This window comes from Gymnogyps californianus, chromosome 1, assembly GCF_018139145.2.
Source record: "Gymnogyps californianus isolate 813 chromosome 1, ASM1813914v2, whole genome shotgun sequence".
Taxonomy (NCBI): domain Eukaryota; kingdom Metazoa; phylum Chordata; class Aves; order Accipitriformes; family Cathartidae; genus Gymnogyps; species Gymnogyps californianus.
In genome coordinates this window covers 124,486,069-124,509,849 of record NC_059471.1, presented here as the reverse complement: position 1 = coordinate 124,509,849, position 23,781 = coordinate 124,486,069, and the positions used below count along the sequence as shown (strand labels likewise).

Here is a 23,781-nt window from a genome sequence, read left to right as displayed (position 1 = left end):
TGGAATCAGAGACCATTTGCTTGTTTTCTGGATGCTATATTATTAAAGAGCATTACGGTGCATTGCATTGGATGATCACATACTTCAGCTATAAACTGGTATGGATCTAAAATAAAACCGGGTGTTTAAGGGGCATAAGGATAACAAATTGATGCTATTTTCTTGCATTTCCTACATTAGAAACAGAGGCACAATAGAAATCGTATCCCTCTCTGTGTCAATTCTTCTGTATGGGTGACAACTAAAAAAAATTTCTTTGGATCTTTTAAGACAATCACAAGATAAGTGGATGATGCTGTAAAAAAAGTTCTGTATATTATAGATTCTTGAAGAAACAGTAACTTTTTTTTTTCTTTAAACACAGAACAGTACAAACCTGTAACATTTGTGTGACAAAACCATTCTTTGAGAAGGGCAGACTACTGAAAAACAGCCACAGAGGTAAAAACTGAGTTTATGAGAAGTTGCATTTTAATTTGTAGTTTGGAAACAACGTTTTAGAATCAGCTGCCATGGTTAAAAAATTATGAGAGAACAGGGATTTTGACTGTTTTCTACATGAGGAAATAATATTTAATAGATAACATCAGCTTTCAAAAATATTGCTCCTTGTGTACAATGTAAAGATCTTCAGTAAAGTGATTATCATGAAATTTTTCACATTTACCAAAAGACAACATATGTTGATATTTGATACCCTTGTAACTTCCTGTTGATATTACCAACTGGATAGCAGAGGACAGAGAGTAATTTTTTCTGCCTACCACTGAATTCAACTGCACTCATGGTTAATGACATAGTATAAAAATCCAGTATTTTGGAATATGGCATAAATGATCATTAATGCTAATAAATATTAATATTCATAAACAAATAGTAACTCAGCACCGGGTAGTTTACTCATTCATGCAGAAAATAATGATGCCATGAAATTAAGTAATTGTGACTTAAAAGGGAAACATATTTATTCTAACAATGCAAAGCAATGTGGGAAAGAATTGTACCACCTAAGTAGCCATAATACATACTTTAATTGCTAGGTATTTGCTTTAGTTACCACTGTAATCTGAGTTTAACAATAGTATTCTCATCCTGCTGCCATGAAGTAACAGAGATTTATTCTTTTGTATGATGAAAAATACCTAGCGAATGTTACTGCTCCTGAAAACTGCAAATAAATCACCGAACACACAGCAGAACAGAACCCCATTATGTTTTAACTGGCTCAGATAACTAAACAGCTGCTCAGAAATACGTTTCAATCCAATATGAACTGTATTAGAAATAATCACACAAAGCAGTTTACCATCTTTGGCTTGTGGGATATGAGGTTTGGGTGAAGTTTTAGGTTTAGAAGTAATACGTTGAGTCTCCTTTGGAGCTGGAAGAGAAAATGTGGGTAATAAGTTGGTTAAATTGCACAGCAATTAGTATCTGATATCAAGTTGAACACACAAACACACAAACCTCACACCTGCAACAGAGGAAAAAATTCTCTTTATAGGAAGTAGGAAAGAAAGTCAGGTAATACTCTCTGTGTGTTTACAACAATCTAAGCAAGAGAGTGGAATTTTAGTCATTTTTGAAGCTCAGGTTTTATTTTTTTAACTAAAAAGCTGGGACAAGCACAGACAAGCATAATTATGAGAAAGGTGATTCAGAGCTGTCATCATCGTTTTCTTAAAAAAAAGGAGACATTCCAACTGTGAAGAAAGCAATACGCCCAACTGTCACGAATGCCAAGCAAGAGAATTACCTAGAGGAAAAATGAATTTTAATGAAACAATCCTAAGGCATAAGGTGATGAACTTCAGCAATGCTTTCTGTGATGAAAAAAGCAAACACGACAGCTTGCCAAGGAAATATCATTACCTATCGTTGACCTTGGTGGTTCAATTCTAAATGTAATAGGTTCCAAGACTGCAACAGAAACAGTGTGACAAGGTAAGTATGGAACGTACTCCAAAAAACTTAAAATTACTCCACTGGTAAGTATAAAAGCAGGTGCTAATACTACACCACAGTAATACGGACTTTCAAATTAACTTTTACTTTTTAAAACCACGGACAATTAAACTTCCTAATAATAGAGGTTCAATAAGAAAAATATAATTGCATAAACTTGATGGCAATGGAAGTAAAAATATGTTAATAGAAATCAGTAAATCCTAAAACAAGCAAGGGAAGCGATCACACAGCTTAACTCAGAGCCAGCAAGGGACTCTTGATACACAAAAACATCAGGTATCTCCAAACTGAAGTCTGCTCCTACTTGAAAGTGGCATGCTGACCATGACAAAACAGTTGAATTTTTCCTCTAAGGTGAGCAGTCAAGCAGAGGACTAAAAGGCTGCTATTGGTACAGCTATATAATTATCTGAAAAAACTTATTTTGATAAAGCCTTTTAGGTTTTTTTTATTATATCCTCTTATAATTTGGATCACAAATGCATCATCACATCAATACATCATGTCCTTTTCCTCCTTACAAACTATGCCAAATTGGGGAAAAACAAAGGGGAAAAAAAAAAATCACAATCCTAAATTATGAAATGGCAGAATCTATAAAAGTTGCCTGGCAGTACAGAAAATACATTAAAATAATATTAATTGACAACCTCTCCCCTCTCAAGGCAGTAACAATTAAAGTAACATATAACATAGACATACGCAACTAAAGATAGAACCTTTTCTATAACCTACACTCACTTATGTCCCAAACTCTCTTATAAATCTACTTATTTTAAAAAAGGGATTTACAATAAATAAAACCATAAAACTTTGTTTACAATTGACACTTTTGATACTACAGCATTTCTTACACTTCTATTAACATTCACAGTGTAATATAGCCTAGTATTAATATTGCTGTAAATGAGAAAAAAAGCCAAAACAACCAGCATTACCTTCTTTCTGTCGACAATGGCCAAATACTGTATAGAAAACTTAAACTAGTTACTAATCTTTCTAATGTGCTCACTACATATCCCTGGTTTGCAATGACTTTGCCATTATTCAAGCTCATCAATTACCTTCAGAATTCAAATTCAAAATCTTTTTCTATAAAACACTCATTTCTATTTTCAAGTTGCCTTCGAAAAATCAGTGAGTTGTTAAAAAGAAAAAAACCTTCAGATATTCAGAATAAAATTAAATTGTTTGTTAGGTCTGCAAATTGTTTTCTGAAGCAATTTGGTTTCTCTTTGTATAAATATTATCCCAAAATAATGAACGACTTCCTTCTCCCCTCCTCCAGGAAAAAAAACGTTGAAGTTTTTCACTTTTTTACTTTCTGCACTAATAGCAAGCCTCAAAGTACACAATTTCAAAAGAGCCCTATCAGATTTAGCTTGAGGTGTTTCGGCCTCAGCAGATGATTTGGGCTTCAAATGTGTGGATTGTGATTTTGGATACTGGAAAAAACTTGGTTTGTAAAAACCAGTATTTAAGCTGAAAGTAAATGGTGTCCCATAGAAGAATCACATTCACATTCAGCAATGAAGAAATGAAGTCTAGGAAATGACCTTCAGTTTGTATCAATGAATAAACGCAGAAAAAAATGGTGCTATGAGTTTAATGCATGAAATATTATTGGATATGGGCAAAACAAGCAGACAGAGCCTTTGAAGAAAGGGATAATCAAAGAGTTGCATGTTCTTCTGCAGCAAAATTAGCTTCTAAGAGTTTAGCCAAAAGCCAAAGAAAAGAGAGCTAAGAAACAACGCTAAGAAAACATTGTTATCCAATGTTGACCTTGGCAAATCAAGGTCATTAGAAAAGTTTTGAGAGTACTTTATGAAGTAGAACTTATTGCAGTTGGAACCAGCGAATCTAAGTGATTTGTTGCTAATTAAACACAAAAAATTGATTCTATTTAATCAAATCATTAAAGCACAGACTTAAAGCCATCCTCATCCACTAAAGTGTTTTATATGTAGTTGGCTTCATCCAGGTTTTAAAGAGCAAAGCTATACCTCTGAAAACATCTTGAAGTGCTTCTCAGAATACAATCTGCACAGTAAATGCGAACAGTGACTCAAATCTTCCTTTGAATTAGATATAACATTTCAAGGCTCACTGCAAAGGACACCTTTGTTCTTAGTCTACATTAAAAACATATTTATTAAACACATCACTAAATATATATTCCCATACCAAAAAAGGTAACTATCATGTATTACTTTATATAAACTTTCCTCCTCACTAAAACTAGAATTACTTCTTTTTCTTAAATTGAACACAAGTTTCCATGGACTAATTGAAAAGATGCAATATTTTCCATAAATTTGAGAAATTATCAAGCAATGTTCAGTTATGTGCAACAAAGAACTCCCCCTTCTGCAGAAATTGTTCAGCAGTTCGTAGTTTTAAATATGATTTTTAGATTAAATATATTATTTTTATATTTCATAAAATCTTTATTATTGCAATAATTCTTATTATTTCTTCTTCTAATGTAATTGAAGCTTCTAATCAGATACTTTTGAAGTGATATCCTGTCTTTCAGAAGACAGTATCTCCACGCTAGAAACATGGAGAAATAATAAAGCACCAAGACTATATTTCCATTTGTTGGGTTTGGACCACATATGAATAAGCAAGAAGCCTACAGGAAGCGGTGTTTTCAACTATACATATTATCAGACCAATGAAAAGAAGAATGACTAAAGATGACTCGTAATCATTACCCTCTGCAGTCTTTGGACGTTCATATGTGTAGGGACTCCTAGTAGTGACTGACACCGGAATGGTTGCTGCTGGAATAAAGAGAATTTTCTTGAGAGAAATACAGGTGCATCTATATCTATTTCTTGACTTCTGGTATGGCTCAGCTGCTCTTGCTTCCCAATTAAAATCCGCCTCCTCCCCACTATTCAAATGGAAACACTGAGTAAGTAGTAAATTTACTGAATGTTCTTAAGCAACAGTAACTACCCTGTCCGGCTTTTGCTGCTTTTTGAAAATGAAAGGTGCATTTATGCTACAGGAACACCACTGGCAGAGGAGCTCTCTGAGTCTTCATCTTCCTGTTTTCCTGACAATTTTTTTTTTTTTCTCTTTATGGCTGTAGACCACTGAAAAGAAACAGTTCCAGAGAAATCTTTTTCCTTTGGTAAATCTTTCTATTAATTTTCCTGAGTTTCTTCCATAGTGATGCAAAGGTTAGATGTGAAAGATTTCAGGTGTAAATAACTGCAAAGTCACAGGAAGTAAGGCTGAAGATCTCAGTAGGTTATCTAGTGCTACAGCACATTAGATAATCAAGTTTAAAAGCTTCCCATCTCTATCCAGAGTAATTAATTAGGTTTGAAAGGAAAGAACTCCAAAGACTCTGAAAACTATAAAGAACTCTGAAGACAAAGTTGGTAGAATTGTTTAGTATTAGCATGCCTTTACAATTGAAGTTCATTTTCATTCCTAAATACATCTACAATCATTAAGTAATCAATGTGCTTATCCAAACCTTCAAACTTTACTTCACTTGTTTACTCTGCTTTGACTCTTCTCAGCCTATGTTTTATTACCTATACCTCCTGGCGCTCTCTCTCTCTTATCATGATACAGATTTTAATTAGGAAAGAACAAATGATTGATGAATATTGTACAACATGCCTCAAACTTTATTTTTGGACATACTGACAAATTGTCATGTTGAAGTTCACAAACATTTTAAGACTCACAAGTACACTCATTTTGAGGAAGTTACCTTAAAACTTTTAAATACAATAAAATCTGAGATCTAAAACTTCCAAAACTCTGTCAGTTTAGATATAAAATTACTTTATTAAGTTAAAAGTCTCTATTTCCTTCATGAAAGTTTATGATGAGGTGATTATATTTGGGGGGACTGTGTTTAAGTTTAAAAGACCAAATAAAGGAACTGACATATTTCATTCAGAATTTTAAATCTTCCCTCATTTATTTACTGGCATTTTTTATAGTTAAACATTGATGTATTTGATACTATTGCAACTACTCTAAGAAAGCAAAATACTCCAAAATATCTTCAGGAAAAGTAATTTGGGCAATTAAATAAACTGGTTGCCCAGAGAGGTTGTGGAGTCTCAATCCCTGGAGATATTAAAAAACTGTCTGGACATGGTCCTGTGCAACTGGCTCGAGGTGGCCCTGCTTGAGCAGGGGGTTGGACCATATAACTCCAGTGGTCCCTTCCAACCTCAAGCATTCTGTGATTCTGTGAAAGGAGAGAGCAATTACCCAGCATTGTCATAGGCTATTCTGGATGCAAAAAGACTTTAGGTTTGGAAGAAGAAGCTTTACTGGGAACTGAAAAGTTGAAAAAAAATTCTGACAGACAGCAATTACGAAGTTTTCCTGTGTTCTCTGGGAATCGGATCTCTAAACTAATGTTCACTGGGTAGGTAAATCTCTCCTCAAGACAATCCCCTTTAAAGCCATGTCATTGAAAATGATAATGCATGAAGTGGCTCGCATGAAGTGACAGCACTGTTCTTTTTAAAAAGAAAAAAAAAATCCAACCCAGCCAGTGCAATCAGTCCTTGCTCCCAATCACAGGGCTCTGGTATTAGTTGGGGTCAAAAGGTGAAGAATGAGAATATACAGAAGCAACTACGGAAAAATCATTCACTAGTAGGATCTCTTTGTTCTTTGCCAAGTTCTCTAAACTGCCACATGTGGAAGTACTGCTCTGTCATGACAAAGATCAGCAGGGAATTCTTATCTATTTAACAACCAGAGGCTACTTTTCTACACCTGGCAGCACTGAGTACTGCATAATGTATCCATGCCTCAGCACTACACTTTGCTCTACATCCAAGCAGGGAAATCCCATAAGAAGCACACTAACCTACAAGTTAGGTACTCTGCACATTCTTCCAGAACTCACCTAGGGCCATATATTCATCACACCATGTTTTTCTGATTAATCTTAAATCACTCAGATCTGTTTTTTCTTTTTCATTTCTTTGTTTTTTCAAACATAAAATTCAACAATGGCATCCTCCTCCCAATTCTAAAGAGATTCCAAAAGTCTCTGGTAATGATTTCTTCTCAGCCCATTTAAAAAAAGTTCATTAATAGATATATAATTCACATTTCATGTAGACTTTTCTAGATAAAAAGAAAAGGTTGAGCTGGGAGATGGATTTCTCAGAATGATGATGAGAGGAGAATAAGATTTGGAGGAAATAAAATGCCTTTCATTTCCTCCGACCTTTCTGAAAGCAGAGCATCTAAATAAAACTCCCAGCCAATAAAAGTGGACTTTGACATAAAAGTTACTCTTGATATTATTGAACAATTTATCAGATTATTGGATTGTAAGCACTGAGCAGCCAGGTAACCCGAGACTTTGAAGGACAGGAAATGGTAAGAAAGACATGCACCAAGTTATCAAGCAGTTTTCATAGGCTGAGAAGGCATGCTTCTCTGGTATGACTATACTTCAGAAGATGCATGTTTAGAAGTCCTTCCAGGACCCTCATAGTCCTGGTAAGGGAGAGAAGACTGCAAAAGGAACAACTACATGTATGCACCAATCTATCTAACATTATCTTAACTTCAGTACTGCATTGAGACTATGGAAATTTACAAATAGCAGGTGGTTGAGATCCTCCTCTACAACAGATAAGTTCTGCTTATTTGTTGTTAAAACAGCTCTGCAGTCCTCTTGCAAAAGTCTCATATCACACAAGTGGAAATGCATGGATGCATATGAAGGACTAGCATTTTGTACTAGAGGCACAAGAGAGTGCAAATTTATAATCATCTACAGGGACTTAACAGGCATTCATTATAAAGAGCTATTCTTGCACTTTTTTGGAAAGAAAATGTTGCAGTGCAGTTGGATGTATGGTAGAAAATTCATTATAACTTCCTTTCCTGAAAAATGGAGAACTTTGTATGTTTAGATAGAGAGATTAATGGTAACAATGATACAAGTGAGCACAATGGTTGGGCATGATCACATTGGCAACAAGAACTGTTTTTTCATGCAAGCAACAGATTCATTTACCCAAATATCAAGAAGAATGAAGCTATGAACTTTCACTAGAATGTACAGTTGGTTGGTTGGAAAAACTAAAAATTGTTTATATGTGTTTTTTTTTTTAAAATGAAATCTTTGCTCTACTGCAAAAATACAAATACTTTACCAATAACAGTAGAAAAGTCTTATTAAGAATGAGAGCCAAAACTAACTTTCAGGAATTCTGTTTGATCCAAAAAGTGGGTCATTAGTAAGTCAGTGATCAAGTATGAATTTGGCACATAGTCTTCATTATTTTGATTCACTGCTAAGGAAAGGTGACAACCACTGTCATGACACAAGTTTCTAATTTAAGTTGAACTCCCAAGCGATGCTGGAATACAAAGGAGATCCTGCTCTTTGACCATTTTGCCACCTACCCAAAAGCCAGGTTATCCCCACGCACTGCATATTTTGTGCCTCAGACAATAATTTCTGAACAAGAATATCATCATTTGTCCCATCAGAACAAATGCCAAATTCACAAATACCTACTCACAGGAAGATCATTACAAGCTTAATTATGATTAAAAAGTGTTTCTTAGGATTCCATCTGATTGATCAGTGAATCCACTAACAGTGAAAGGACAAACAAAAGGCATGCGTACAAACACAGAATCATACCGCCTAGGCATGCGTACAAACACAGAATCATACCGCCTACTTTGTAGTTATATAGAAACTTGTTATATATAACAAGTGGAATTGTGGAATTGTTTCATTGTGGAAACATCAATATATAGCATTGATCTTGGCAGTCCAAGGGTGTAAAACAATTTTATGCAACAGTTTCCAAATGAGTTGGTTTTTTTCTCTGCCATTTCAAAAAAACCATGCAGGATTCAGATCTATATTCAGATATAGGCATCTACAGCAGAGACAAATGTAATTATTCTAGTAATATGATACTGGATTTCCTACACTAAAAATGTTGTAGGAGCTGTAATCACCATGAAAAACTAATTATGCACACTATTTTGAGACAGTTCCAAGTCATAAATATCATTTAGTTAAGAAGCTTCACAAGGAATTATTTGGTCTGAAGAGAATAATTCTTTTTATGAGCAAAAAAAAAATTCACAGAGAATCTGGAAAGAATTTAATAATATTGCCTGATCTCTTCCAGGATTAAGTAATATATTCTTACAATATACAATTATGCAATTTTAAGCTTTCTATCTTCAGTAAAAACCATGTAACACTAGTAATATTTTTGTAACTGTATTCATTTATTCTTCAGCTCCAGAAAATTCCAGGTGCCTTTTATTCTCTGACATACATCATAGGCCAAATTCAACCCTGGTATGAAGGTACAATTTCATTTGCCATCATAAAATATGCCTTTACTAAATTCCAGAGCGGCATTTCACTCTTATTTCCAGTTTCAGGTAAGCCTACATATGCATTAATGATCACTGAATCAATACAAATCCTGTGGTTCTAGGTAAGATGCTATAACCATCAGCAAAGCCGAAGAAGTTGCATTTTCTGGACCTTGTGCTAAACTAAGCTGGAAAACTTTTTATTTTGAAATTAAAAGCAGGAAAACAATTTGTTTCAATGCCAGGCCATGCGACTTGGTGATTTGGGATATAAAAGTTAAAGTTTTCTTGCTTTGCTTCAGATTTTTTTGGTTCAATACAAAAATAATATTCCTCAAAGAGCACAGCTCCCGTCAGTGCCCATCTTTCTGATGATTAAGTGCTGAGCTTCACACAGAATAAATTTAAACTAAAGTATACTACTTAAATGATATGTTATAACAAATGTTTGCTATTGAAGTTAGTTACCAGGTTTAGTTCGTGGCTTTTTGGGTCTGGCAGATGGTCTAGGTTTAGATGCAGAAGGCGTGAGTTTTGCTTCTTTAGGAGCTGAAAGAAATATACTGGATTATAAGATTATCCTTTCCACTGTATCGCATAAAAATCACATTCTTCAAGCCTGAAATGAAGCAACGAATGGCAACTGGGAACAAAAGCAAATGGCGAAATCAGATTTGCTAAGAAGGTTTCTCAAAAATCTTCCTAAGACTTCACTACCCCAGCAAAATCCCTGCTTGTTCTTCACAGTAAAAGTCAGTAAGTAAACTTAAAATATGTAATTGTAGCTTACAGTCACATCAAAATGTTCCTCTCATTAAGTTAGCAAATTCATTTTTGATACCTAAGATGTAAAATAATAATGCTGTTTATCCTTTTGAACTCCAGGTCAATTTTAAGCCATCAAAAGACATATGTAGACAAAATATGCAAAAATGTCCTAAATTTTCAACACTGTAAAGAAATTACTGGTAGGGAGCTAGAAAAACATGGAATCAATAATAAAAAAGGGAATTGCTTCATAACTGTAGTCACTGAATTCTGTTAATAAAATAGAAGTAGTGTCATCTAAATGATAAAAATTAAAAGCAACCAGTCATAGAAACATTCTTCCCCTGAACATGTATGGCCTGAAACTGTAATTAGCTAAATATGACTGTTAATCTAACATCAGATAAAGCTTAAGGTGAGTTTCAGGTAGTATAGTCAGTAATTTTGTTCATTTTTATAAAGCAGTGCTATAAGACTGCTTTCCAAGAAAAAGTTTCATAGCAATAGACACAGTGGAAAAGTGTATGACAGAGGTATAGATATATAGAAAGAACAGAGTAGAATAAGACATATGAAGTGACTGAGAAGTGTTTTTCCAGCCAAAATGACATTCAGAAGGATTCATAAAAGAACAGTAGAATTAACATGTCCACCTAGTGCCACAGGAATCCTTCACTGAGAATTCCAGGATTAATGTCCACAATACTAACCTTGCACTTGGCCTTTCAATACTATTTCCAATGAGTTTCTGATGATTTTCTGAGGATAAAGTGTGTTGGTGTAGAAAAACTCCCAATAAAATGGAAGACAATTCTGATCCCCAAAATTTTACTGTACTATAGAACTAGTAAAACTGTATGAAAAAACCTCAAGTTCCTTTTTCTCCTAAGTTTAGAAAAAAGTATTTCTGAATGCTTATTTCCTAACTTTTCTCCTCTCTCAGAGAAATGGATTAAATATAGTAAAAGCTATGAGATAAAGTAGAGTACAAACTGTGGCTTGGACTGCAAAGAGGAGTGACGAACAGCTACAGAAACACGTATTACCTAGTGTTGCTTTTGGTTGTTCAACAGTCTGAGAAGTTTTAGGCTCCAAAAGTGGTGGTTTAGGGGCTAGAAAAGAAAAATTCAAGTGTAATTGAACAGATGTATCAGCAGTAAGCCAAATGTGTTATCATTCCAATAGTTCAGGGGGGTTGTTTTTAAATAGACTAGATAAGCATGCAACTAAGTCCTACTCTTATGCATAACACCCTACACTCCTTTTAGTTTTGTTTCCTATGAAACTACACACTGTATGCTCGTGGCTATGTGTGAGAGTCTGCTACTAAGGCTCCTTCCCCATATTTATGTTCTCAGGCCTTTTTTAATCCATTGTTTGATATACATTTCTTTTATGTTATGGGAGAATAGTGAGAAAGGACAGATGAGGGCTTTGACTGAAGAAAAGACTGCAGTCCATAACAAATACCAGAGAATCTGTACCAAAGAGGAAACTTCTAAATGCCACAATCTTGCTGAAAATCTTAAATCAGAGCCTGCAGTCGATTGTAAGACATGTATAAGACATCAAAGGCAACTCCAGCTTTTTACTGACCTGCCTGTTTATAAGATATGAGAACAGAAACATTTTAGGGCTCTAGTAACGCACACCATATTTATTGGTCCAGTGCCTGAATCACTAAAAGAGGCAAATTCATCTCCCTTAATCCCAAATCAGAAGAAAATGAGTACAGAGATCTATTTTTTGATCAAAAAGCAGAAAAGGAAAAACAACACAACATGATGATAATGTTCCCATGGTCAAAGAATGAATCTCACGTGTATATGAAAGTTTCCCTTTCTACTTTGAGAAAGCTCTCCTATTTCCACTAAAATGGCAATCCTTTCCATTGGGTTCCCTGCAGGAGGACTTACTGATCACGAGTCGTACTTTACTTTCAATCAACAAACTATTGTGACTAGCAAAGATGCCATCTTTGCCATAGTATGTCTGTGTGAAAGCGGGAGATGGGGACTCACAAAAGAGATTATAGAAATAATAATCATATATATTGTTTATACAAGTGATATAAAAAACCCCTATGCCACCCTGAAGAATTTTTTTCCCTTCCAGTCCTTTAAAAAGGTTACAAAACTAGAGAACTTGTTTATATTTTTATCACTGGGCTTAGATGCTTACAACTGATGAGCTTAACTCTCATTCCTTTTGTTAGGCAACATCAAATGACTGATTTTAGAATGATGAGTTAGTCAACATGCTCATGTATTGCATAGCTCCTGTCCTTTTTAGAAAGTTTTGCTTAGAAATTTTTAGTGAACATATGTCTCCGCATACTGACTTATAAAAATGGTGTGCACAATTACCAGGTTTCACATGTTGTACTTCTGGGGTAGCAGATGGTTTCAGTTTAGAAGGAATAAGTGGTATTTCTTTTGGAGCTGAAAGAAAGAGCTCAGTTTGCAATCAAAAATTGTTTAACAAGGGTTTCCCACAACAAAGAGCACATGCCACAAGTTTATATTGAAGAAAAGACAACTTAGTATGGAATGCCAAAGCCATCTGATGAAATCAGAGTTTAAAGTGTGGAATGGAGATGATATTGAAATGCTGTGCCTAGATCAGAAATAGATTCTATGTCTCCAAACCAATTAAAATTTCCACTATGAAAGCTCTGCATATCAGAGGCAAAGATAAAACATGTGTGTGCATGAGAGTGAAAGAGATAGACAGAACACTCTAATGAAAGGATGATGGAGTTTTTCATGCAAGAGGCAAGTTTTACTTCTCTGAGGACAGTAAAACCATCCTGAACTATGTTCTCATACAGAGATATATCAAGAAGAATCAGTCTAATGACAATGGAAGAACAAGACTCTATAACCAGGAAAAAGAATAATGATTATGCATGTGAAATGATATGCTGGAAGAAATGCATTCATATGGGATGAAGTGCCTAAAACAAACACAGAGTTTTTCACTGGGTGAAAACAACAACATTACCTAATGTTACCCTTGGCCATTGAAAAGGACGAGAAGTTTTAGGTGTGAAAGATTCCAGAATGGATTCATTTTTTGCTGTTGGAAGAAATGGTGACAGTCATAAGAGAGCAAAGAGCTAATGGAAGAAACTCTTCCTTCATAAGCAAAAACAAATCTGTTTTTACAAGAACAACAAATATTTCACTAATGCTTGGACGCTTGTTTGGACACAGTTTAGTATGCATTAGAGAGAAATCAGTCTTTTGAACTGCAGAGAGCTTCAGTGACTATAAATCAGTGCATTTGTGACATGCAGAAATTCTGGATATTCATTTTCTCCTGCCTTCATTGCAACTGGTCTGGATCTCAGCCACTGCCAAGTAAGATTCTAAGTTGAGCAATGGAACATTTTGAGTTTTGGTCCGTTACTTAAGGAACATGGTATGGTGTAAAACGTAGGAATTTAATGAAGAAGACATGTTGAACAATCAATTAGTCAGACATTAAAACCTTACAAAATTTGGAGTAGAAAGCTGACAACTGATCCAACTATGGTTTCAGTCCAAAAGCATCGAGTGTCTGTGACTGTTAACCAATTTCTTGCCATTAAGGATACACTCTCCTTAGTATTTTTAACAAGGCTACATCAGTAGAATGCAGTCTACAGCATACATCACAGTATTTTCATCAGCACAACTGGACAATAAATACTGTTTTATCAATTATCTCTGTGACATATCAATATTTTTCAAAATACTGAAGGAGAATCATGTGACTATTAGTTGCCATATGCATTTTAAATGTGAGAAGTACCAATTTCAACCATTAACAGCAATCTAAATTCAAAACTCAGGTGTTAGGGTCTAATCCTAATGTGCACTGAAAGTGAAGATTACCAGTGTACTCATTTCAGTGAGTTTTAGAGCATGGTTTGAGCTACTGAATTAAGAACTAGGTAGAGAATATTGTACCTGGTCCAGCATCTGCTATTTCAGGCTTACTAGGTATCACAGGGCTTGAAAGAACAGGCTGAATACCACTGAAAGCTATAAAAAAACCAGGTCACAATATCTATGATTATTAATTCTACACATAGCTTTTTTTGTTTTGTAAGAACAAACAAAAAATGTTATAGGTTATAACATACCTAATCTGCAATGCAGAGGTCCACCCACAATAAGCATGCCTTACCTTGACAATGGAGCAGTGCTGGTTTAGAGTGGGAGCTAAAGCTAGTGGTTAAAATGACAACTGCAACTAAAGTGTCAGCCAACCAAAGCTAATATTACTTTAGATAGCATGGTCCATGTAGTTTAAAGTAACCCAGAAAATATAAAGATAAAAGAACTTCTAACACCATGGTTATAAGCACAAAGCACTTCAAAAAAGGCAGAAAAAATATAATCTACAAAACTAAAAAACACTGCAAATATATTTCTGTAAAAAAGACTGTCTTAATCCTCTTCAGTGCTTTGTTTTCTGTCAAGATTTTGTTAGTGAATTTTAATGTCGTATAATCTGTGTACATATATACACATATAAAACAAGGGTAAAATAAAGTAAAAAAATCACTGAACAGTAGAAATAGTAAGAAAGAAGCTTACTATGCTGGCATAAACAATATAGAGTATATAAATGTATGTATCCATCTATCTGAGAGTATAACAATTAAGCCTGAAAGAAAAAAACAAGTAATTTTAAGATTCTTATTAAGCTTTAGGCATTATTATTACTATTATTATTATTATACCAAGCTTACTTCATTTAAGTATATCTGAAAATAGCCCCTAGTAGCTTTTTGAGACAAATGTAAGATCAGAAACACTATCAATCAGGTGAGTTTCTCAGCAGTAAGCACAAGTTGTCTTGGCTCATGTGAAAAAGGGTACTTTGTCTACACTGATGATCATGACTCAAGCAGGAGACAAGTATGGCAGATGACCAAAATATCTGGAATGAATAGGATTTCCAAAATTGCTATCAAAACACCGAAAGTGGTTTAACTGAAAAGCTAATGCATTACTATTACCCATAGTTGTTGTTAGCACATGAGGTGTTCTGGGAAGTGAAGGCATAGATTTTTCCAGGTCAGCTGAACTTGTAACTGCAGAAAAACGTAAATAACCCTGAGAGACAGATTCATATTGGTGCAGAAATGGGGGCGGGGGGGAGGAAATCAGAAAAAGTAAGACTGCTTTACATTGCTTTGCAAGATGCCAACACCACTATAATAAAGTTTTGCAAGTTTTCCAGCTTGAAAAGAAATGAACAAAACCTCAAAGTTTTGAAAAAGTCACATGCACCTAACAGACACACCCTGACAGAAACTGCAGTCCCCCTAAAAGCAGACTTATCAACAGGAGTCAATTGACCTGTGCACATGTAACATCAAAAAACCTGTGCTTCTGACTTCACCTGCATCTGTAGAAAGAGACCTACATACTTAAAATATATGCTAATATGAATTTCTACAACCAGGTATTTCTATTGCCAACGCTTTGCTTGTTTCAGTTTAACAGATGCCAGTATTTTGAGTTATAGGTTTTAAAATACTATACATAATGTAATTTGTCATTTAAATTAAATTGTGATATTTTATATAATTGACATAACATAAATTAACACAACTTTTGTGACATACTGAAGAGCCAGAAGGTGAGGCAGAAAATTCAAAACAATACTGTTGAAATACCGACTGTCAGGTTTAAGATAATTTTCCTTCTCATCTCTCACACATTCATACCTTTGCTATGAATACAAATTTAATCTTGGATAGCTATGACCTCAGTAAGAAAAGTTCTGACATAACACAACATAACTTGAAAAAAATGCTTAGTAATGGAGAAAAATGAAAAAAAATGTGTATGGTATGACTAACAAAAAATTGCCTAGGATAAAATTTCCCAATCAAGAATATCTCTTCATAACTGATAATGACTTCATCTAGCTAGTGGTCCTTATATCCGACAGATTAAAACCACCCAAAACAATATTGATTCCTGTGGGTTTTTTATTTGATCCTATGCCACAGAATATCATCATGTAGTTACAGAGCTTAACTACCAAACACTGCAGACAAAATTCCGTTTCAGACAACACCAAGCAATCAGAGCAAACAGCCTGTAACTGTAACATCATTGACACAAAAACAAATCCTAAGCTATGGAAGTATCATAAACACAATTTACCAGTCTCTATTTCTGATATTTCTGCAGATGCAGATGTTTGGGACAGGAAAGTAATATGATGAGAGTCCAGTGAAGCTGGAAAACAAAACAAAACAAAACATTCTTTTTGGCATCATCTGAATGTATAGACTGAACAGGTTTCAACCCATTACTAAGGAACTAGGGACTTCAGCCAGGAAAAAAACTCAAATGCACATGGAATGGATTTTATAATGTGAATATGTGAAGATGCACTGGTGATGCAAATGATGAAGAAGCTGTTGCAAGAAATATGAAGAAATATTCAAAGACATCAGACAATATGATGGAAAAATATGAAAAAAGAACAGATAAAAATTAACTAAAAAAAGAGGTGAAAAGCAAAGAAAGACTTGCTTATGCCTTGCAGGACAAGATGTGACACAAAAACTCAGTTTGAAAACACTATTTATAAACAGAGGAGACAGAGGAGAGATGTACAATTTCTGATACACAGAAAGCATTTTCTTGCAAAAGAGAAGGTAGAAGGATCCTAAAAGGATTAATATAGGCAAGAATTGCATCATCATTGGAAAACAACCTGAAGTACATGACACTCAACTGACAAAAATACAATATTTCCCCAATGCCACAAAAATACACTTCAGAAACAATTTCTACCACTAGACTAAGACACCAAGAAACATGGCCAGCATATGTGGGAACTTACGATTCAACTGCATCTCAATGGGAAGGATACATTAATATGGTTCATTACACTTTTAACTTGCACTTGACTTCAGGTCTGTAGGCTTACCAGCCTGCTCATGTAATGCTTTTGTTACCTCATGGGCCAAAAAATACTGCCAGGCCACAGAACTGGTCTTGTACGCCTGCCACTGTGAAAGAAGCTACTGCCACGGGCATCTCCACTCATTGTCACCAAGTGCCATATCCAATGCCTTAAGTAAATACGGCTTTTCCTGTATGGCAGTTTCACCTCTACACTCGTGCTTCACCTCAACATAGGCCCAGGAGAAATAACAGTTCAGCTAGAAGCACAATAACATCTCTTGGGACAATTCCCATCTTGCATTGTTACCAGACCTGCAAGAAATATTGTTACCAAACTAGGTCGGCAGCACGGCCAGGTGCTAAAGGCTGCCAGTGTTTTGAACCTTGAAGAAACATGCTGTGATTCACCGAAAGCTGAAAAGAGGCATCGTTCTTAAAACCCTAACGTGACCTCAAAAGCAGTAGTAGAGCAGAGCATTCCCAATTCCAGGTAAAGGCAATGTAAAGGTGTGGGCAGATGACAACCGGCCGCCTTGAAAGTCAGCAGTGAAGCAACCAATAGCTGCACCCTTGGACCAGGAAAACCTGTTGGGCAGCTGAACTGCAGTGCTGTCCTCTTGTGCCAGCCCAGATGGAATTTGCCTCCTACGAACGCTGTTGTATTTGAACGTGTCAGAGAAAGGAAGACCCGCTACCAAAACACAAAGAAGCAGGGGAATGGCAGCTGAAGGCAAGGTGCAATAATACATTCTCTACGCAAGCTGTCACTCAGTCCCCGCAGAAAATGCTCGTCAGCAATGGAAAAAAAGCATGGGATCAAACAACAGAATTGCAGAACAAGTGTGGTGAGTGCTTCGGCAAGCCAAGCTGCACCAACAAGTCTTCATACTCTCCATGGAAGATGACAAGGATGCCAGGTGATTTGGGGTAGGAAGCGTGATGGGGAGTGAGAGAGAAAGGGGAAAATGGAAAAAGAAAGGTTTTTGCTAGTTACCCATCACGGTTTGCTGGGTTGCCAGGGAGGAAGAAGTGGTGGATTTCAGCCTTGGTCTCCGAGTAGCTAAGATCAAACACAAAAACCACCTTCAGGTCCTCAGACAGGCTGTTGTCGCATGGGTGGTATCAGGACAGAGCTACAAACAAGGAGACATGGCCCTGCTTGGGGCAGGCTTCCATGTCACAGCATCACTCCCCGTAGTAGCACGATGCCATCTTTCAACTGGCATAGGTAGCCCAAGGTAACAGAGTAAACCTAGAAGTGGAACCCCAGAAAAGGCAGCAGAAAGCTTACAAATGGAGCAATTTCTAATAAGGAGCCATAAAGGACCAACTGTACCGTGGACCCACTTTTCAGGACATCAAACCATCTGAACAGGCTCATCACTGCAGAGAAAAGCATTGCTAAAATAATCAATGTAGGAAGGGAATCACTGGCTATTTACCCGTCACAGTCCTTGTGGTTTCCGGTGAAGCAGACGAGGTGGACTCCAGGTCCGGTCTCTGGCTTGCTACAATCAGACATGGAAATGATCTTGAGATATCCACACAGTCTTGCCACGGCAGTACAAGCAACACCGGTTCACAGCACCCCAAATGTCCGTATTTAGGGCAACACATGCCTTTTTCTGGCAGTATCTTGTGAGTCACTGACCAAATCAGTAGTCAACCGTCTTGCTGTGGTTGCAACTAACACAACATTCTTAGAAACTCAGTAGCTAAATGGCTCTCCGTCAGCACAAAAATGGCTAAATGTCTACTTCACCAAACCACTCCTTACATTTCCTTAAGAGATGCCAACAGTCGTTGCAGACCGAACATGGGAGCCAAGAGACCCACCTTTGGATTCAGAATTCAAGATGACAGGTGGTGGGTACCTCTCAAATGCAAGGAACTACAAATACTAAATATTTCTTTATTCCAGCATGAAGGAAGAAATTGCACATTATTCTATCAATATTCAGTCATAACTCCAACTCTCCTTAGAAGTTCAATAATTTTTGCAAAAATGTATTTTCTTACTGTTGTTGTCACTATTATTATTTTTACAAAGAACGGACTATATAAGGCCTCACCGTTCCCATGAAAGGCCTTACCATTCCCCATGACATCTGAAAATCCCCATTCTTCCTTTAGGTTTGTCTCTAAGCCAATGAGTAACATGCCTATTCATCAAGCTTGAACTTCAGTGCTCAAGTTAGTGAAATGAAAGAGGAAAAAATAATTGATGTCCTGTAAGGAATCTGTGGGACAGCTATGCCACATGAATAGCAAGACTAAGCAGAAGTAAAAGTGTATTTCTGCCATATTGGAGTATTTCATTCTAGAAAGAATTTTCAAAATAAAAACTGCATCTAGAGACACACAGGCATTATGTGAAAAATTCATTTTGCCAGCTGTCCCTGCAAAAAGTGATTTTTCAAGTGATGGAAAAAAACATAGGTTCAAATGTCAGAATAACGTCATTAGTATGGCAAGTGTTTTTGCAAGCCAAAGTGCATTAACAAACCTAGGTATTGCTCAAAGCTGATGAAAATTATGTCAAGTGATGGCACAGGAAATGAAAAAATGAAAATATCATATTTACCCTCCATTGTTCCTTGCCTTGCAAGGTAAGAGGAAGTAGATTTCAGCTTTGGTCTCTGAGTAACTGAGATTAAACCAGAAAACTGCCTTCAGATATTACAGATGAACTGTGTTTTTCAAAGTAGTGTCAGTACAGAGTTTTAAATGAATGAAGCCCATATCACATTCCGCTTTTTTACATAAATATTTGCATTCATTACAGTATTATTCCATTTTTAAATCAGGGTGGCCTAGCTGAGTTAATGTAGGATACAAACAGTTAACCTTTTAGTGAACAAGGCCTATAGAGCAGAAAATTACAAGAGAGATTGAGAAGCTTAACAATTAAGTATCTCCTTGTTACCATTTATATAAATGACTGACCACCTCACTGACACATTTGGCATTGCCACTAACAGGAAAAAAAAATCAAAAGGTTTTGACTAAATTTTAAAATAATGCTTTTCATATTTAAGTATTGACAAAATGATAGAAATTATGATGGAATCACTGTTTACCCATCACTGTCCTCGTGGTTTCCAGAGAAGGTAAAGATGTGGGCTCCAGGACTGGTCTTGGGAGAGCTAAGATCAGAGATGGAAACTATCTTAAGATGTTATGGCAGTCTCTTTATGCGTATGAAAGCATCACTTTAATCACATCCAAATAGATCAGCATTTAAGTTGTGGTTTCTTGGGTATACTTTTCCTACCAAATAAATCATACATCAATTTTTTGTCACTCTATTACCAAAAAACCCCAACCACTGGCTAAACACTGCTCCTAGTAGACAATAATGGCAGCCATGATGTTCCAGAGCTGCCTTTTAACTGCAATAAATGACAGATCCTAAAATCCATTTTCTAGCATCAAACAAATATTTTCAAATGATAAATTGAGAACTAGTCAACAAATAAGTAGCCAGAACTTCAGCCCGCATCAAAGATACTGTCAAGTTTTGGAAATGACCACCTTATATTTAATCTGAAAAACAATTAACTAGCTCTGATTGCTGTATTCTTCACCACCCTTAAAAATCTGAACTTTGGGGCTAAAAAAATAGATGCCTGGGAAAAAAGGAAACAATAGCTTCTCTGCAGAAAAATGCATACAGGTGAACTTAATAAGGATTTCCATCAAGAGCTGAACCAACTACTAGAAGAAAAACAACTTGTGCTTTCTTAACCAAAATCTGTAAGAATCTCTAATGGAACAGTATCTCCTTAATTTACAGGAGGAGGTTTTCATCCTGAAGAGGTATGAAGTATGTCAAACAGACAGAACCTCATATCTACACTGTTAGACAAGCATGAGCTAAAAGAAGAGTCACATTTATTTTCCAGAAATTAGTGAACAGATATGCAAATTACAACAGTGAAATGCAAAGATCATGATAAAAATCCCTTTACTTGTGTAACAATATATTATTGAAAAAAAAGAGTTTCTGATAAAAGCATAGAGCAAATTCTTAACACAAGCAGAAGATAGGTCAAATAGTAGATACCTCAGAAAATGGAATCAAAATTTTGAAACTGCCATCACACTTGCAAGAACACATTATAGAAAAAGTGGAAGAGCACAAATTTCATGGACCAACAAAGAGAAAATTTCAAACATGGAATTCTTGTTCTGAAAGAACTCCATTAGACTCCTCCAGTCTAAGCAAACAAAATCCTTCAAAAATGCAATAAAAGTTTGTAGCCTTGATTGACAGGGGGATGGATTGAAACAGTTTCAGAAATTTCTCCCTTTCAGTGATCCATTTGACTACTTGTTTCTCTGTGGTGCTGGGTTATTTACTGTCCTCTTTGTCTTCATTTTGTTTACTAAAAAATGGGAATAACAAGAGCTCCACACATACGGTTTCTGAATTACCTAGCCAATGTTTGCACCTTTACTAGCACTGAGTTGAAGAACTGTTAAACACAGCAGTTAAGATGGCAAATATAAAACAGAGTACCTACTTGTTAGTGTACAGGGGAATACTATAGAACATTTGCAAATATCTATAGAGGTCTGCAGTAGAAGACAAGGTTCAGAATATACCAAAAGAAGAAAAGGAGAGTTCCTGTGTGCAGCATTAAATTTGTCCTATAGAAGAAGAAAAATATTAAAGAAACTGGCTTGATTCTTTAAGATACATGCAGAAGGCCGACAAACCTTTTATCTCCCCAAATAAACATATATTTCCTTTTTCCCCTAGACATATCTGGACTACCAAGTCTTGAGCTATTTTAAAAAAAACTGAACTTGAGTTTGAAATGCCCACTGTGCTATCTTTCATCTCCCTAATAAGAATTTTGTCACCACAGCATAGCTTAAGAGTCCTCCTTCATGAGAAATATACTTGAATATTCTACATAACTGCAGTATGTAGAACTTGAACAACTTTTTACCTGTTTTAAAACGACAAGTGAACATGAACAGTCAACAGAAAATAAATCTACAAAGAGAATTTCCTACACACATCACACCCCCACCCCAACATTGTAACTGACCAGGAAGATGTCTTAAATACCAATAACCACAAAACTTCACTATAGTAATAATGAAGTAAATATAAAATAAAAAGCAGTATAACTTCAAGTAATAGAGTAGTTATCTGTATCAGGATACTCTGCATATAATGTAGAAGTTAATGTTCGATTACCAGCCTCACAGTATTTCACAGGCACAGAAGTGCCCAGGACATTATACTGTAAACTTCTATTACATTAAGTAATATATAATTGGTCAATGGCAATTACAGGTAATAGTACCAATTAGTATTGCAAAAGTTAACTAAGAATTAAAAAAAAAAAAAATCATAATCCAGCATTGTAAACATCATATACATTGCCTTAAACGAAAGTAGTACCTGATGCAGAATTTTTATCTTGCAGTTGTTCTTATCCCCAAAGTAAAGAAAATTAAACCAACATTTCACCAAAAGCACACTGGGAACTCTTCTGATAATTCCTCACTGTCAAGAACACTTAGTTTGCAAGAAATGTCATTAGTAGATTGCATTGAATAGCAGATCTGGACTCCAGATGCTTTAGACATGAATTGTGAAACTATCTGTGTTTCATTAAGAGCTGAAAAGAAAATCTGGATTTAAAATGCAGAGGAATCTCACTGTTGCTGGGATAGCACAACACACTACCCAGCACAAGTTGTGTTGTTCAAGATGATGTAACTGCAAACACAAGCAAGATACTGAATGCTTAAAAGTCCTCTCTGTATTATGAGAATAGAGAGAAAGATACGCAGCCCAATATGGTGGCAACAGGATCCGATATCTGATGCTAGACAGAACTCCTAAGAATCTTCTTTTACACTTTCTGGAGTTTAAATTACACCAACAGAAAAATGAAATTGTTACAAGTTGGTGTAAAAGATCGGTCCTTTAACACTTCGTACCAAAAATTCTTTCTAGCTGCTGATCAAGAAGTGATTGACACAAAACAGTTCTTTAACAGGCTTGCCATTTAGACTTAGAAGCAAATGTGTTCACAGCAGAAAAAAGGAAGCAAGTGGCAATGTGATGAAAACTAAAATGGAATCCCACATTGCTTACCCATCACTATTTGTCTAGTTTCCAAAAAAGATGAGAAGTAGACTTCAGGACTAGTCCCTATGTAGCTAAATCAAATATGAAAGTCATCTTGAAATAGGCAGTCTCTGTGCAAGTGATAACACTGTGGTTTTAAAGGAAAAAAGTAAGTCTGGATTGAAAGTATTTTTCATTACCTGAATAACCACATTAGTTTTTTGGGCTGCGTAGCTCTGTAGAGCACAATAAATGTGAAGTCATTAATCAGTCTTCAAGAAATGAGGAAGAGTTCAAACAGGCTTGAAGAACCTTGGCAAGTAAACATTTGCTAAAAACAACTAATAAACAAGTGACAAACTAAGCAATAGGTTTTAAAAAGAGATCATTAAGATCACTAAGAGACCCACGCCAGGGGAAATAACATGTAAGCAAGTATTTCACTGCATTCCTCATTGTGTGGCTGGACTTCCTCACCTTCCTTTAGTTGAAAGATCCTTCCGTTCACTTTCTTCTCTCCCCCTTCCTCCCCTCCCCAACACACACACGCAAAACTAAAAACCAAAATTCCTTAGGTTATTCCAAGGAAGTCCTTTAAATACAAACAACTGTACCTGCTAATGGTTCACATCTCATACCAAGCCTATGCCTAGAATATGTTAATTA

The 23,781-nt window shown here is 35.8% G+C and overlaps 1 protein-coding gene across 1 annotated transcript in view; it reads right to left on the bottom strand.

Annotated features, from left to right (window-relative positions):
• ABI3BP (ABI family member 3 binding protein) overlaps nucleotides 1–23,781 on the bottom strand; it is a 165,366-nt gene that overhangs the window by 56,263 nt on the left and 85,322 nt on the right. The window contains exons 22-32 of the mRNA XM_050915143.1: nucleotides 20,102–20,167; nucleotides 19,606–19,668; nucleotides 18,464–18,529; nucleotides 18,016–18,081; nucleotides 14,052–14,126; nucleotides 13,102–13,176; nucleotides 12,465–12,539; nucleotides 11,145–11,210; nucleotides 9,799–9,879; nucleotides 1,873–1,920; nucleotides 1,307–1,381 (exon numbers count right to left, since the gene is read on the bottom strand). Coding sequence (XP_050771100.1) covers nucleotides 1,307–1,381; nucleotides 1,873–1,920; nucleotides 9,799–9,879; nucleotides 11,145–11,210; nucleotides 12,465–12,539; nucleotides 13,102–13,176; nucleotides 14,052–14,126; nucleotides 18,016–18,081; nucleotides 18,464–18,529; nucleotides 19,606–19,668; nucleotides 20,102–20,167 — 756 coding nt within the window. The remainder of the gene's footprint in view (nucleotides 1–1,306; nucleotides 1,382–1,872; nucleotides 1,921–9,798; nucleotides 9,880–11,144; nucleotides 11,211–12,464; nucleotides 12,540–13,101; nucleotides 13,177–14,051; nucleotides 14,127–18,015; nucleotides 18,082–18,463; nucleotides 18,530–19,605; nucleotides 19,669–20,101; nucleotides 20,168–23,781) is intronic.